Here is a 15517-nt window from a genome sequence, read left to right as displayed (position 1 = left end):
TACTCTGGATCCACACATCAAGGTTCCTCTGCACACTGACAGCTGTTCTCTTCTCGGCAAGAATGCTGGCAACAGTGGTTCGCCATGTGCTGGCCATCCCTTCACCGTTAAATCATAGACCCAGGAGAGTGTCGGGTCATTTCGTGTTTCCTTTTCTATGTTTGCATTCGTCACAGGGAGACATTCGACTATGGTCGAGTGGAATATCTCCACTGGATCCACTGCAGGTGCTTCTTCCACCGTCGGCAACGGTAGGCGCGACAATCCATCAGCATTCCCATGCTGTTTAGTTCCTTTGTACTCGGTCATATTGGTGTGTCCCTAGGAAAAGGGACCACCTCTGTAGCCGTTGTGCTGTCATTATCGGGACGCCCTTCTGAGGGTTGAAAATGGAGACAAGAGGTTGATGATCAGTTAGTAGAGTAAATTTCTGACCGTGCGGGTAGTGATTGAACTTCTTCACCCCCCACACCAGGCTGAGGGCCTCTCTGTCAATCAGGGTGTAGTTACGCTCGGCTGAAGTTAACGAGCGTGACGCAAAAGCTATCGGCCTCTCTGAACCATCAAGGAATTTAAGTGACAGTACCGCTCCAATGCCGTAGGGAGACGCATCACACGCCAGTCTTATCGGTAGTGATGAGTTGTAGTGAGCCAATACTTCTCTTGAAGTGATTAGGTCTTTACTCTTCTGAAAGGCCCGCTTACATTCATCGCTCCATTTCCATGCTACTCCAGTTTGTAGTAGGGCGTTCAGTGGGTGCAGAATTGTGGATAAATTCAGCAAAAACTTATGGTAGTAATTCACGAATCTGAGGAATGACCTCAGTTGCGACACATTTTCAGGCGCTGGAGCCTTAACTACCGCTTCAATTTTGTCAGGGGACTTATGTGACCCCTCTTCATCAATCACGTGGCCACAATACGATATCTGTTTCTTAAAAAACTCGCACTTGGGGCGATTGGCTCATAGCCCATGTTCTCTTAGTCTAGTGAGCACCTGCTCTAGGTTGGCAAGGTGTTCACTGTCATCTTCACCTGTCACTAGGATGTCGTCCAAGTAACACGGAGTCCCCGGAATCCCTTGCAGGACTTGTTCCATCGCTCTTTGCCATATCGCCGGAGCTGATGCTACTCCGAATACCAGTCGATTATACTGGTAAAGACCTTTGTGAGTGTTTATCGTGAGATACTTCCTAGAGGATTTTTCAACCTCCATCTGCAAATATGCTTGTGCTAGGTCAATTTTTGTAAAACGCTTCCCTCCAGATAGTGAGGCGAAAATATCTTCTATCCTCGGGAGAGGATATTGTACTGTGTGAAGGACTGGGTTCACCGTCACCTTGAAGTCCCCACAGATGCGAACCTTCCTTGGCTCCTCAGACTTATTAACGTTTTCTTCATGACGGGAACGATGGGTGTCGCCCACTCGCTCCAGTCTACCTTAGATAACACGCCTGCATTCTCCAGATTCTCCAGCACTGCCTCGTCGGCTGGGCGAATTGCATATGGTACCGGTCTTGCTTTGAAAAACTTGGGAATTGCATTCTCTTCTATTTTTATCGAGGCGGTTACGCCTTTAAGAGTGCCCAGTTCTTGTTGAAATACCTCTTTGGCGTTAGCTAAGATTTTTGACAATCGTCCAGGTGTGACGTCGTCATCCTTTTTACCAGCCACCGTCAGTGCCTGAATGGAGTGCCAGTCTAAACTTATCTTTCTGATCCATTCACGTCCCAATAACGGTGGTCCACCATCTTGCAGTATGTACAGATACAATTTCTGTATTTCCTTGCCGTTGTATTCGACAGGCACCCTTATTTTCCCTCTGGGGTGTACTTTTTGCCCCGTATACGTCTTCAAGACAATGGATGTCTCTTTCAAGGGTATGTGTGAGAATAGCCGCTCGTAGTCTCGTCGATTCATGACGGTCAGGGCTGATCCTGTATCCAATTCCATTTTGACTGGAGACCCTGCTATCGTGAGGGTGACCCAAATGGTTCGGTGATCCTCTTTTGCGATTACGTTGTGAAGTTTGAGACAGCTTAGTCTCTTGTTCCCGGATTCACTATCACTCATCTGGTCTTCAGAACTACTGTCCGTCATCTTTTGTACTTTCCTGTACTGTTCCTTAGTAGCCTTTTTGTTGTCATTAGTCTTCTTCCCAGACCTGCAAACTCGTGCAATGTGTCCCATCTTTCCGCATTGCCTACATATTTTGTCCTTGGACCAGCAGTCCTTCTGGTCATGGGTTGTTCTGCTGCAGTGATAAAATTTTTCAAATCCCCGTGTCATTTCGTGGGTGCCGTATTCCTGTGGCTTTTGCTGTATTTCCGCAGCTCCCCTTGCTGCTGCTTCATACGATACTGCCACGCTGAAAGCCTTATCTAGCGTCAGCTCTTTCTCTGAGAGTAACCTCTTCTGGGTTCCTTCACTCAGGAGTCCACAGACAAATTTGTCCCGTAGGGTATCTGCCAGTCCTGCTCCGAACTGGCAGTGCTTTGATAGCTTGCGTAGTTCCGTAAGGTAATCAGCATTGCTCTCATCTTTATGCCAATTTCTCCTGTGGAATTTAAATCTTTCTGCTATCAACAGCGGTGTAGGATTTAGGTGTTCCTGTAGGATATCAACAATTTCGTTAAAACTCTTCGCCATCGGTTTGGCTGGAGTAATCAGGTTCCGCAATAGGCCGTACGTTCTTGCGCCCATTAAGTTTAGTAGTACCGATGCCTTTTTCTCATCGGCTACTTCGTTTGCCTCGCAATATACTTCGACTCTTTCCACATACGTGGTCCAGTCTTCTATTGCATTATCGAAGGCAGTGATATTGCCAGTCTTCGGCATCTTGGAAATCTAAGATGGCGCCTCCCGCGCTTTGCCTTCTTCCCCGATTTAACAAAATGGCACCTCCCGCGCTTTCCGTCTTCCCCGCCGCTGCTAGCGCTGTTGCTGGCGTTTTATGCCTTGATGGCGATGCCCTATGGTCTTCGCGCACTTCCCCCCGCGCTGCTGCTAACGCCGCTATCCGCGGTTCCCGTGGCAAACTGCAGCTCCTCGCGGCTTTCTGCGCTTCTGATTTCTTTTATTTCCCCGTCGTCGGAGCAACCCTGCAGGACACTTTCCTCCCTCTTCTCGGGTCTGTACGCTGCCCGGCTTCGTAGCACCGGCCGCGCCCTGTGTGCTCCACCCTCTCTCTCTCTCTCTCCTCTTCCCGACAACACTGCTCGGCCCCGTTGAAAAGCCACCCGATCGAGCTCTAGCCCGCCGCAGCCCAGGAAGGATCAGTGTACTACCTGCCACCAGCCCGATTAGCTGGAACACCATCGACAGGATAACCAAGCCCCGTTCTCGACAGCCTCTCCTGCAAATCTTCAACTCCGATGACTCAGAGGCGGTTGCCCACGGTCGACGCCCGTTTCTTCTGTTTGTTTTTTTTTCTTTCTTCCTTCTGGCCTCGACCTCTGACAACTTCGCTTCAGGGATGGATCCCCATGAGGTGGTGCAGACTGTAGCTAAGTTCGGATCTGCTCATTGCCAGTATTATGTCCGTGTGTAATTGAGACACGGACTGCAGGAGTTGGTTATAACAGGTCTTTACTGAGTGGAGACACACTGGAACTACTATGCAAAAGTTACTACACAGGCTTATATACAGGGGTGGTCACTACTGGTACTGCAGTATACAGGGGCTGCAGAATATAGTTCCTTCTGCAAAGTACATACACTACAGTTATTTCCATGGGAATGAGGATCCAGGAGATGTGCAGAATTGGTTGCGGGGCAGAAAGATGATGGCAAAGTTGGAGGACACTAAGATCCAGAAGCGGCGGAGAAATGTACTTCGGCCCCGGAGTGTAAATCACTAGCCAGAAACCAACAAAGCTGAAAAGCCAGTCGAAGAAGTCAGCCAGTCACAGGCTCAGCAGAGGACAGCAGCTGACCAAGGCTACTTAAAAATTTAAGCAACAGGACTGCAAATCAGAGACACAGCAGAAGACTCTTACAGAGTAATCCAATGTAGTCCAGTGCAGAAGCGTAGTCTTGATGTCCAGGGAAGTCCAAGAATTCGGAAGCCAAATTTGAGAAGAGATCCAGCAGCTCAGTGAGAGAAGCAGAGAGCAGGCATAGGGGTTGGGGGATGGGCAATGGCGGTTTAAAATAGCAGTTAACTTGTAGTTAGGGCTAAAATGCACCAACTAATAGAGCCAGGGAAACGAGGAGATTTGGGATAGAAAGTGTGAAGGAAGGCAGCAGATTCTCATGGAGAGAGGTGAAGCAATGAAGGGCTCCCTGTGGAGCTGCCAGCCTCGGAGCCATCTCAGAAGAGTTACCATTCAGCCCACTGAGTCTACGCCGGCTCTTTCAAAGAGAAATCCAGTTAGTCTCACTCCCCTGCTCTTTCCCCGTACCCCTGTAATTTTTTTCTCCTTCAAATATTTATCTAATTCAATTTTGAAGGCTACTGTAATGATCAATAACATGTCATTCTATAGTGGACACTAGGTGGAGCCGTAGAGCTGTGTAGAGCTGTATGTATATAAGACTACACTACCCAGCTGTATGTATATTAAGACTACATTACCCATGAGGCACTAGGCTACCCACAAGGCAGCAGTCAAGATGGATGCCTCTACAGATACTGTACCTAGTCCACATGTGCTCAATAAAGTGTCTAGCAAAAGCTAGCTGTGTTCATAATAAGAATGTCTATTTATTAATGAACATAAGATGGTACCAGGATGGTGAAGATCTGCTGAAAATTGTGAAAAGCGACATGGAGAATTTGAAGCCACCAGAGCGTTTAAAACTCACAGGAAATATCAACTACAACTGGCAGACTTTTAAACAGCAATTCGAACTCTACATTGCAGCCATCGGATTCGGTACGAAGCCAGACGCAAGGAAGATAGCGTTGCTGCTTACGGTTGCAGGCCCACAGGCGATAGAGGTATTTAATACATTTGTATTTAATCCAGAGGAGAACAGAGAAAAATTAGAAGATGTGCTAAAAAAATTTGATGCACATTGCTCTCCCAAAAAGAATGAGACCTATGCAACATACATCTTCCATTCTCGGACACAGCAGCAAATGAGACTTTTGATAGCTTTATAACTGATCTGAAACTGAAAGCACAGACCTGTAATTTCTCCGAGCTGAAAGATTCCATGATTCGTGACCAGATTGTGTTTGGTATTCATGATAAAAAAGTCAGGGAACGTCTGTTGAGAGAAACCGAACTAAATTTGGAAAATGCGGTGAAAATATGCCAAGCCAGCGAGCTAGCTCGAAAGCACGCGAAGACTTTCAGTGAAAACAATAATGATGCGATTGTAATGAGTGATAATGCTGCTGTCGGTGCTGTGTCCTACAAGGGGAAGAAACGTGGGCAGAACAGCAATGAAAAGCAATCGGAGGATGAAATTTTTAATTGTAAACGCTGTGGTTACAAACACCAGTTAAGACAATGCCCAGCGTTTGGAAAAATGTGCACAAAGTGTGATGGAAAGAATCACTTTGCCAAACAATGCATTTCAAAAGTAAAAACTAAGAAAGGGCAACGAGTTAATGTAATTGAGGACACTGATTTAAGTGAGACATGTTTTGTAGGAATGGTGTCATGTGACAATATCAAAAAGGATACAGAAAATGTGCAGCCCTCAGGAATTAACAATGCTGAGCATAAAGTTAATGCAGTAAAAGAGGACAAATGGATGATCCCACTGCAGGTAAATGGAGCATTAGTTACATTGAAACTAGACACCGGGGCAAAAGCAAACTTAATCAGTATGAGTGACATTAACAATATGAAAGAAAAGCCCAAAATACAGAAAAAGTCAGTACTACTGAAGGACTATAATGGACAGAAAATAGATAGCTTAGGTGTATGCAGACTTAAAGTGACAGTCAAAGACAAAGTGCATCATCTCATGTTTTCTGTTGTGGCTGAAGGACTTGATTCACTACTGGGTGACAAAGCTTGTGAGGACTTAGAACTGGTCAAGAGAGTCTACCGTATAAACTGTGCCATAAGCAAACCAGATGACTCCGTGGATTCTGCAGTGAATAATTTCCAGGATGTGTTCAAAGGATTTGGAGTTCTACCATTCACTTACAAGATCCAGCTAAAGGAGGATGCTCAGCCAGTGGTACATGCTCCACGAAGAGTTCCAGCACCCCTGCGTGACCGGCTCAAGAATGAACTGGACAGAATGACCACACTAGGAGTCATCAGGAAAGTCAAAGAGCCAACAGACTGGGTTAACTCCATGGCATGTGTAAAGAAAAAGAACAATGATCTAAGAATATGCATGGATCCAAAGGAGTTAAATGCAAACATAAAACGTGAACACTACCAGATTCCCAAGCGAGAAGAAATCACCAATGAAATGTCAGGTGCCAGATACTTTACAAAGCTCGATGCCTCACAAGGATTTTGGCAACTAAAACTGGATGAAGAGAGCACCAAATACTGTACCTTCAGCACACCATTTGGCAGGTATTGTTTCCTCAGAATGCCTTTCGGGATAATATCTGCATCTGAAATCTTTCATAGAGCGATGGAACACATAATTGAAGGTCTGGAAGGAGTTCGGGTCTATGTTGATGACATCATCATCTGGGGCTCCACACTGAAAGAACACAATGAGAGACTGACTAAAGTGCTACAGAGCATACGCCGGAATGGACTGAAGCTCAACAAAGCCAAGTGTCAGTTTGGCGTCCAGGAAGTCACTTTCCTAGGAGATAATCTATCTGGTAAAGGAATAGAGCCAGATATGGAAAAAGTAAACGCCAAACGTAAATGCCCCGACCCAGTGACAAAAAAGGAGTGCTACGCATCATGGGGATGATAAACTTCATTGGAAAGTTCATTCCTAACTTGTCAGCCAAGACAGCCTGTCTGCGAGACCTGCTACATAAAACAAATGAGTTTGCATTGACAGAAAGACATGAACAAGAGTGGATGAACCTCAAAACAGTGCTGACAACCACACCTGTACTCACCTTCTTTGACCCAACAAAGAGAATCAAAGTGTCAATGGATGCATCAAAAGATGGCCTAGGTGCGGTCTTGCTACAAGCAGAGGGTGAAGATTGGAAGCCTGTTGCCTATGCCTCCAGGTCTATGACTGATACCGAGTGTCGATACGCCCAGATTGAAAAGGAATGTCTAGGCCTGGTAGTTGGACTAGAAAAGTTTCATGGCTACATATATGGACTTCCCACCTTCACAGTTGAGACAGACCACAGCCCTCTGGTTGCCATCATTAAAAAAAACCTGAATGAGATGTCTCCAAGGATTCAACGACTCATGATGAAGCTGCAAAGATATGACTTTGAACGGATCTACACACCAGGCAAATACATAGTGTTAACAGATGCACTATCCCGAGCACCCACAATGAGTCATGTGAGCTCTACTGAGGAAGACGTGGATGTTCATGTGAGTATAGTCACTGCTGCGCTGCCCGTGTCAGACACAAAATCAAAGCAAATAGCAGAAGAAACAGTAAAAGATACAGTATTACAAACAGTAATAGAGAACATTCATCATGGTTGGCCAAAAGGTTCCTGTCCAAAATATTTTCACATAAGGTCAGAATTGAGTGTCGCAAGTGGACTATTACTAAAACAGAACAGAATAGTCATTCCACAGGCTCTACGTCAAGACATGCTCAAAAGGATTCATGAGGGACACCTCGGAATTGAAAAATGCAAAAGGAGAGCAAGAGACACTGTTTATTGGCCTGGCATAAATAAGGACATTGAGAACATGATAGGCAAATGTGAGTCATGTCAGAAACACCAAAACAAACAAGCAAAGGAGCCAATGATAGTAGCTGACATACCAACAGCACCATGGCAAAAGGTTGGTATGGACCTTTTTCATTTAAATGGTAAAGACTATTCAAGACCAGATTGATGACAATGCCGCAACTGCATCTTGTCATTCACCGCCAGAACAATCTCATGAAGACACATCAGACTTACCCGTGTTGAGAAGATCCACACGTGAAGTAAAAAAGCCTGATAGACTTAATCTTTGAGTACAATGTAAAGCTTTGAAAATGTGTTGACTGTTTTGAAAATGTTTATGTTTATAGAGCACTAACAAAAGTGTTACTGATATTATCTTTATTGTTTTCTTGAAAGTTGATTGATATTGATTTTGTTAAACCTCAAAGAAAGGGGGATGTAATGATCAATAACATGTCATTCTATAGTGGACACTAGGTGGAGCCGTAGAGCTGTATATAGCTGTATGTATATAAGACTACACTACCCAGCTGTATGTATATTAAGACTACATTACCCATGAGGCACTAGGCTACCCACAAGGCAGCAGTCAAGATGGATGCCTCTACAGATACTGTACCTAGTCCACATGTGCTCAATAAAGTGTCTAGCAAAAGCTAGCTGTGTTCATAATAAGAATGTCTATATATTAATGAACATAAGAGCTACTATTGAATCTGTATCCACCACCCTATCAGGCAGCACATTAGAAATCCTAACCACTCATTGCGTAAAAACATTTTTCCTCATGTCGCCTCTTGTTCTTTTGCCAATCACCTTAAATCTGTGCCCTCTCGTTATCGTCCCTTCAGCTATTGTAAACTGTTTCTCTTTATTTACTCTATCTAAACCCTTTATGATTTTAAACACCTCTGTCAAATCTCCTCTTAGCCTTCTCTGCTCTAAGGAGAACAACCCCAGCTTCTCCAGTCTATCCACGTAACTGTAATCCTTCATCCCTGGACCCATTTTAGTAAATCTCTTCTGTACCCTCTCCAAAGCCTTCACGTCCTTCCTAAAGTGTGGTGCCCAGAATTGGACACAATACTCCAGCTGGGGCCTTACTAGCCTTTTATATAGATTCAGCATAGCTTCCTGGCTTTTGTACTCTATGCCTCTATTTATAAAGCCCAGGATCCCATATACTTTATTAACTGCTTTGTTAACCTGTCCTGCTACCTTCAAAGATTTGTGCACAAACACCCTGAGGTCTCTCTATTCATGCACCCCCTTTAAAATTGTACCATTTCGTATGCATGGTCTGTCCTCATGCTTCCTACCAAAATGTATCACCTCACACTTTTCTGCGTTGAATTTCATCTACCATGTGTTCCCCAATTCCACTAGCCTGCCTATGTCCTCTTGAAGTCTATTACTATCTTCCTCACTGTTTACTACACTTCCAAGTTTTGTGTCAACTGCAAATTTCAAAATTGTGCCCTGTACCCCCAAGTCCAAGTCATTAATGTATCTAATAGACCAGCTGTGGGAAAATTGAGTGCTATTTACATCTGACTTATCGGGCAAGATTTGCATCAGGACTAAACCATTTGAAACCCGATGATAAAAACTGGTCCTGGTAATTGTGTTTCAAATTCTCATTAGAGATTAAAATATCTGTTTCTATATATGTAAATTCTGATTATCTGGAATCGGTGTTAGGGGTGAAACCTGAGTCCATTAGTTACACTAATTTGTTGCAAAAGCACAAAATCAGCACTCTTCCACCTCATCCCCAATTAACTATGTTAAACATCAGCATTAAATCCAATTCGAGTCATAGGCAAACATCACAAATGCTGGTACTTGGCTGCACAAGTGAAAATAACTTCATTGTGAAAATTACCTTGTGTCTGTAGTGTCTTGTATCTGAAATCAAACTCATCCTGCAGGTCCTCAAGATATTTTACATCTTGTTCGACCAACTGTTTACAAAGAAAAGGAACTTTGGTTATTAAGATTTGTAAAGTTATGATTTTTTTTTAGTTATTCCCATGTAATGCACCATCCCTCCACCAATAGATAATCCGCCGGTGCTATCCTTTTGTGCACAGCAAGGTCCCACAAACAGCAATGTGATAATGACCAGATAATCTGTAGGTTGAGGGATAAATATTGGCCAGGACACCAGGGATAAGAGAGAGTAGGATCACGAGGAGATACCCTCCAGCAGTGGCAAGCGAGGAGTGGCACAAGAACAGCTGGTTGGTGCTCATGCCTGTGCCTGCTCTGTACCATCACATAGCTCTGCACCAATGATAGTAAACACCACCTCTAAATTCGAAGACCTCACAATGACTGCAGCAAAGGAGACCTCAGATGCTGATACAGATACATCAAGGTTAGTCTCAGATACAAGCAAGGGCATTCTGTATCCCTTGCAACTGGCCAATTGGCTTTGCAGCACCCACCAATTGTACTTCTTCAAGCAGGGGATTACATAGTAGTAAAGTACATCAACAGTCAAATGTTCACTTTTTTCACTCCAATATTCCCTGCTTTTGCTGTCCTGAAAATGGTGACTCCCTCACTGGGGTGCATTTGTATAGGCACTAGACATCCTTTGGTCCCATGCCCAAGTATTTCCTTGATATTGAGTACAACCAAGTAGACATCACAGCTGAGCTTGATCCTGTCTCCATCTGCAGTGGTTTTCAAAACTGGGGTCTGCGCCCCCGTGGAGATGCTCCAGGGGGCCCACAAAATAAGCGCAGTCATTAGCAGCAACCGTGTACACACAGCTCTGTGCTGTCGTACTGAACCTTGCACACACAGCCCTGTGCTGCCGTACTGAACCCTGCACACACAGTCCTGTGCTGTCATACTGAACCCTGCATACACAGTCCTGTGCTGTCATACTGAACCCCGCACACACAGTCCTGTGCTGCCGTACTGAACCCCGCACACAGTCCTGTGCTGCCGTACTGAACCCTGCACACAGTCCTGTGCTGCCGTACTGAACCCTGCACACAGTCCTGTGCCGTCATACTGAACCCTGCATGCACAGCCCCATGCTGCCGTACCGAACCCTGCACGCACAGTCCTGTGCTGCCGTACTGAACCCTGCACACACCGCTCTGTGCTGTCGTACTGAACCCTGCTCACACAGTCCTGTGCTGTCATACTGAACCCTGCACACAGTCCTGTGCTGCCGTACTGAATCCTGCACACAGTCCTGTGCTGTCGTACTGAACCCTGCATACACAGTCCTGTGCTGTCGTACTGAACCTTGCATACACAGCCCTGTGCTGCCGTACTGAACCCTGCGCACAGTCCTGTGCTGCCGTACTGAATCCTGCATACACAGTCCTGTGCTGTCGTACTGAACCCTGCATACACAGTCCTGTGCTGTCGTACTGAACCTTGCATACACAGTCCTGTGCTGTCATACTGAACCCTGCACACAGTCCTGTGCTGTCGTACTGAACCCTGCACACACAGTACCCTGCACACACAGTCCTGTGCTAAGAACATACGATAAGATAAGAACATAAGAAATAGGAGCAGGAGTAGGCCATACGGCCCCTTGAGCCTGCTCCGCCATTCAATAAGATCATGTCTGATCATTGACCTCAACTCCACTTTCCCGCCCGATCTCCATATCCCTCGATTCCCCTAGAGTCCAAAAATCTATCTATCTCAGCCTTGAATATATTCAAAGACTCTGCATTCACAGCCCTCTGGGGCAGAGAATACCAAAGATTCACAACCCTCAGTGAAGAAATTCCTCCTCATCTCAGTCTTAAATGGCCTACCCCTTATCCTGAGATTATGCCACCTAGTTCTAGACACTCCAGCCAGAGGAAACAACCTCTCAGCATCTACCCTGTCAATACCCCTCAGAATCTTGTATGTTTCAATGAGATCACTTCTCATTCTTCTAAACTCCAGAGAGTATAGGCCCATTCTACACAATCTCTCATCATAGGACAACCCTCTCATCCCGGGAATCAATCTGGTGAACCTTCGTTGCACCGCCTCCAAGGCAAGTATATCCTTCCTTAGATAAGGAGACCAAAACTGTGCACAGTACTCCAGGTGTGGTCTCACCAAGGCCCTGTACAATTGTAGCAAGACTTCCTTACTCTTACACTCCAACCCCCTTGCAATAAAGGCCAACATGCCATTTGCCTTCCTAATTGCTGTACCTGCATGCTAGCTTTCTGTGTTTCTTGCATGAGGACACCCAAATCTCTCTGAACACCAACATTTGAAAGTCTCTCACCATTTAAAAAAAATTCTGTTTTTCTATTCTTCCTACCAAAGTGAATAACCTCACATTTCCCTACATTATACTCCATCTGCCACCTTACTGCTCACTCACTTAGTCTATCTATCCCTTTGCAGACTCTTTGGGGGTGATTTTGCCAATGGGGAGCTTTTGGAGGTGGGACTCCCACTTGTCGGATTTCAGTTCCACCTCCATCAACTTCTGGTCAACCCACGTTATTTTCCCTTGATTGACCTTGTAGGCCAATTAAGGGAAAGCCGGTTGCAGAGCACATCAACGTATGACGTGTCATCTGTGAAAAAATTGACAGATGAATTGTCATCATTTGACAGCTCTGTGAAGCTGCCAAACAGTGACAATCTCTGTAGTTTGATGAGGTCTTTGCAGAAATGAGATGGTTGGAGAATGCAACGGCCATCTGTCATCTCTACCGCGGAGGTGTGAGACTCTCCGCATACCCACCGACTGAAGCTTGCAGGAAGAAACAAAGGTAAGTACGCATTTTCTAACACTTTGTACTTACCTCAGATACTCACCTCTCCACACTTGCACCCATCACTTTCCTTCACAGCACACTTTTGCACCCCCCCGACCCCCGCAGACCCACTACTCGCCTCGGTGACCCTGGCGGGGTTCGGAGCCTTTGGGAAGCCCGCACTTGTGTGGGCAAAATGGTGATAAACGTATTTTCTGCCTGTTAACAGGCAGTTAATTGGCTTTAATCCCTTCCCGCTTCTAAGGAGACGGGACCCAGTGCGGGACAACTACCCGCCTCCTGGCAAGATGGCATGGAGGCGGGTTGGGCACCCGCCCCCAAATTCTGCCATTTTTCTGGCAATCCCGCCTCCATACCTGCCTCCCCAGGGCTGGCAAGATCGCACTCTTTGTGTTCTCCTCACAGCTTACTGTCCCACCTAGCTTTGTATCATCAGCAAACTTGGATACATTACACTCGGTCCGTTCATCCAGGTCATTGATATAGATTGTAAATAGCTGAGGCCCCAACACTGATCCTTGCGGCACCCCACTAGTAACAGGCTGCCAACCTGAAAAAGATCCGTTTATCCCTACTCTCTGTTTTCTGTCCATTAACCAATCCTCTATCCATGCAACTATATTACCCCCAACCCCATGAGCCCTAATCTTGTGTAATAACCTTTTATGTGGCACCTTATCGAATGCCTTTTGGAAATCCAAATATACTACATCCACTGGTTCCCCTTTATCTACCCTTAGTTACATCCTCAAAAAACTCAACTAAATTTGTTAAACACGATTTCGCTTTCATAAAACCATGTTGGCTCTGCCTAATCATGTTATGATTTTCTAAGTGACTTGATACCACTTCCTTAACAATGGATTCCAGCATTTTCCCGACGACTGATGTCAGGCTAACTGGCCTGTAGTTACCTGTTTTTTTTCTCCCACCTTTCTTGAATAGCGGTGTTACATTGGCGACCTTCCAATCTGCTGGGACCGTTCTAGAATCTAGGGAATTTTGTAAGATCAAAACCAATCAAAACTCTTTTAGAACCCTAGGATGTAGGCTGTCAGGTCCAATGGATTTGTTGGCTTTTAGTCGATTAGTTTCTGCCGCACTGAACCCTGCACACACAGTCCTGTGCTGTCATACTGAACCCTGCTCACACAGCCCTGTGCTGTCATACTGAACCCTGCTCACACAGCCCCGTGCTGCCGTACTGAACCCTGCACACAGCCCTGTGCTGTCGTACTGAATACTGCACACAGCCCTGTGCTGTCGTACTGAATACTGCACACAGCCCTGTGCTGTCGTACTGAACCCTGCACACAGCCCTGTGCTGTCGTACTGAACCCTGCACACAGCCCTGTGCTGTCGTACTGAACCCTGCACACAGCCCTGTGCTGTCGTACTGAACCCTGCACACAGCCCTGTGCTGTCGTACTGAACCCTGCACACAGCCCTGTGCTGTCGTACTGAATACTGCACACAGCCCTGTGCTGTCGTACTGAACCCTGCACACAGCCCTGTGCTGTCGTACTGGACCCTGCACACAGCCCTGTGCTGCCGTACTGAACCCTGCACACATAGCCCTGTGCTGTCGTACTGAACCCTGCACACAGCCCTGTGCTGCTGTACTGAACCCTGCACACACAGTCCTGTGCGGTCATACTGAACCCTGCACACAGTCCTGTGCTGCCGTACTGAACCCTGCACACAGTCCTGTGCTGTCATACTGAACCCTGCACACAGCCCTGTGCTGCTGTACTGAACCCTGCACACACAGTCCTGTGCTGTCATACTGAACCCTGCACACAGTCCTGTGCTGCCGTACTGAACCCTGCACACAGTCCTGTGCTGTCATACTGAACCCTGCACACACAGTCCTGTGCTGCCGTACTGAACCCTGCACACAGTCCTGTGCTGCCGTACTGAACCCTGCACACAGTCCTGTGCTGTCATACTGAACCCTGCACACACAGTCCTGTGCTGCCGTACTGAACCCTGCACACAGTCCTGTGCTGTCGTACTGAACCCTGCACACAGTCCTGTGCTGTCGTACTGAACCCTGCACACAGTCCTGTGCTGCCGTACTGAACCCTGCACACAGTCCTGTGCTGCCGTACTGAACCCTGCACACAGCCCTGTGCTGCCGTACTGAACCCTGCACACAGCCCTGTGCTGCCGTACTGAACCCTGCACACAGTCCTGTGCTGCCGTACTGAACCATGCACACAGTCCTGTGCTGCCGTACTGAACCATGCACACAGTCCTGTGCTGCCGTACTGAACCCTGCACACAGTCCTGTGCTGCCGTACTGAACCCTGCACACAGCCCTGTGCTGCCGTACTGAACCCTGCACACAGCCCTGTGCTGTCGTACTGAACCCTGCACACAGTCCTGTGCTGCCGTACTGAGCCCTGCACACAGCCCTCTGCTGTCGTACTGAACCCTGCACACAGCCCTGTGCTGCCGTACTGAACCCTGCACACAGTCCTGTGCTGCCGTACTGAACCCTGCACACAGTCCTGTGCTGTCGTACTGAACCCTGCACACAGCCCTGTGCTGCCGTACTGAACCCTGCACACAGTCCTGTGCTGCCGTACTGAACCCTGCACACAGTCCTGTGCTGTCATACTGAACCCTGCACACAGTCCTGTGCTGCCGTACTGAACCCTGCACACAGCCTTGTGCTGCCGTACTGAACCCTGCACACAGTCCTGTGCTGCCGTACTGAGCCCTGCACACAGCCCTCTGCTGTCGTACTGAACCCTGCACACAGTCCTGTGCTGCCGTACTGAACCCTGCACACAGCCCTGTGCTGTCGTACTGAACCCTGCACACACAGCCCTGTGCTGCCGTACTGAACTCTGCTCACAGTCCTGTGCTATCGTACTGAACTCTGCTCACAGCCCTGTGCTGTCGTACTGAACCCTGCACACACAGCCCTGTGCTGCCGTACTGAACCCTGCACACAGTCCTGTGCTATCGTACTGAACCCTGCACACAGCCC

General features: G+C 47.0%; 1 protein-coding gene across 1 annotated transcript in view; it reads right to left on the bottom strand.

The window, feature by feature from the left end:
• The window catches only part of LOC147120229 (signal transducer and activator of transcription 4-like), a 178686-nt gene that overhangs the window by 98606 nt on the left and 64563 nt on the right, over positions 1–15517 (bottom strand). Inside the window, exon 6 of the mRNA XM_085985850.1 lies at positions 9639–9717. Within this exon, the coding sequence (XP_085841976.1) occupies positions 9639–9717 (79 nt within the window). The remainder of the gene's footprint in view (positions 1–9638; positions 9718–15517) is intronic.

This window comes from Somniosus microcephalus, chromosome 4 (genome assembly GCF_052327205.1).
Source record: "Somniosus microcephalus isolate GS21.2 chromosome 4, FLI_Smic_1.0, whole genome shotgun sequence".
NCBI classification, from domain to species: Eukaryota; Metazoa; Chordata; class Chondrichthyes; order Squaliformes; family Somniosidae; genus Somniosus; species Somniosus microcephalus.
This window is presented reverse-complemented; position numbering and strand designations above follow the sequence as displayed.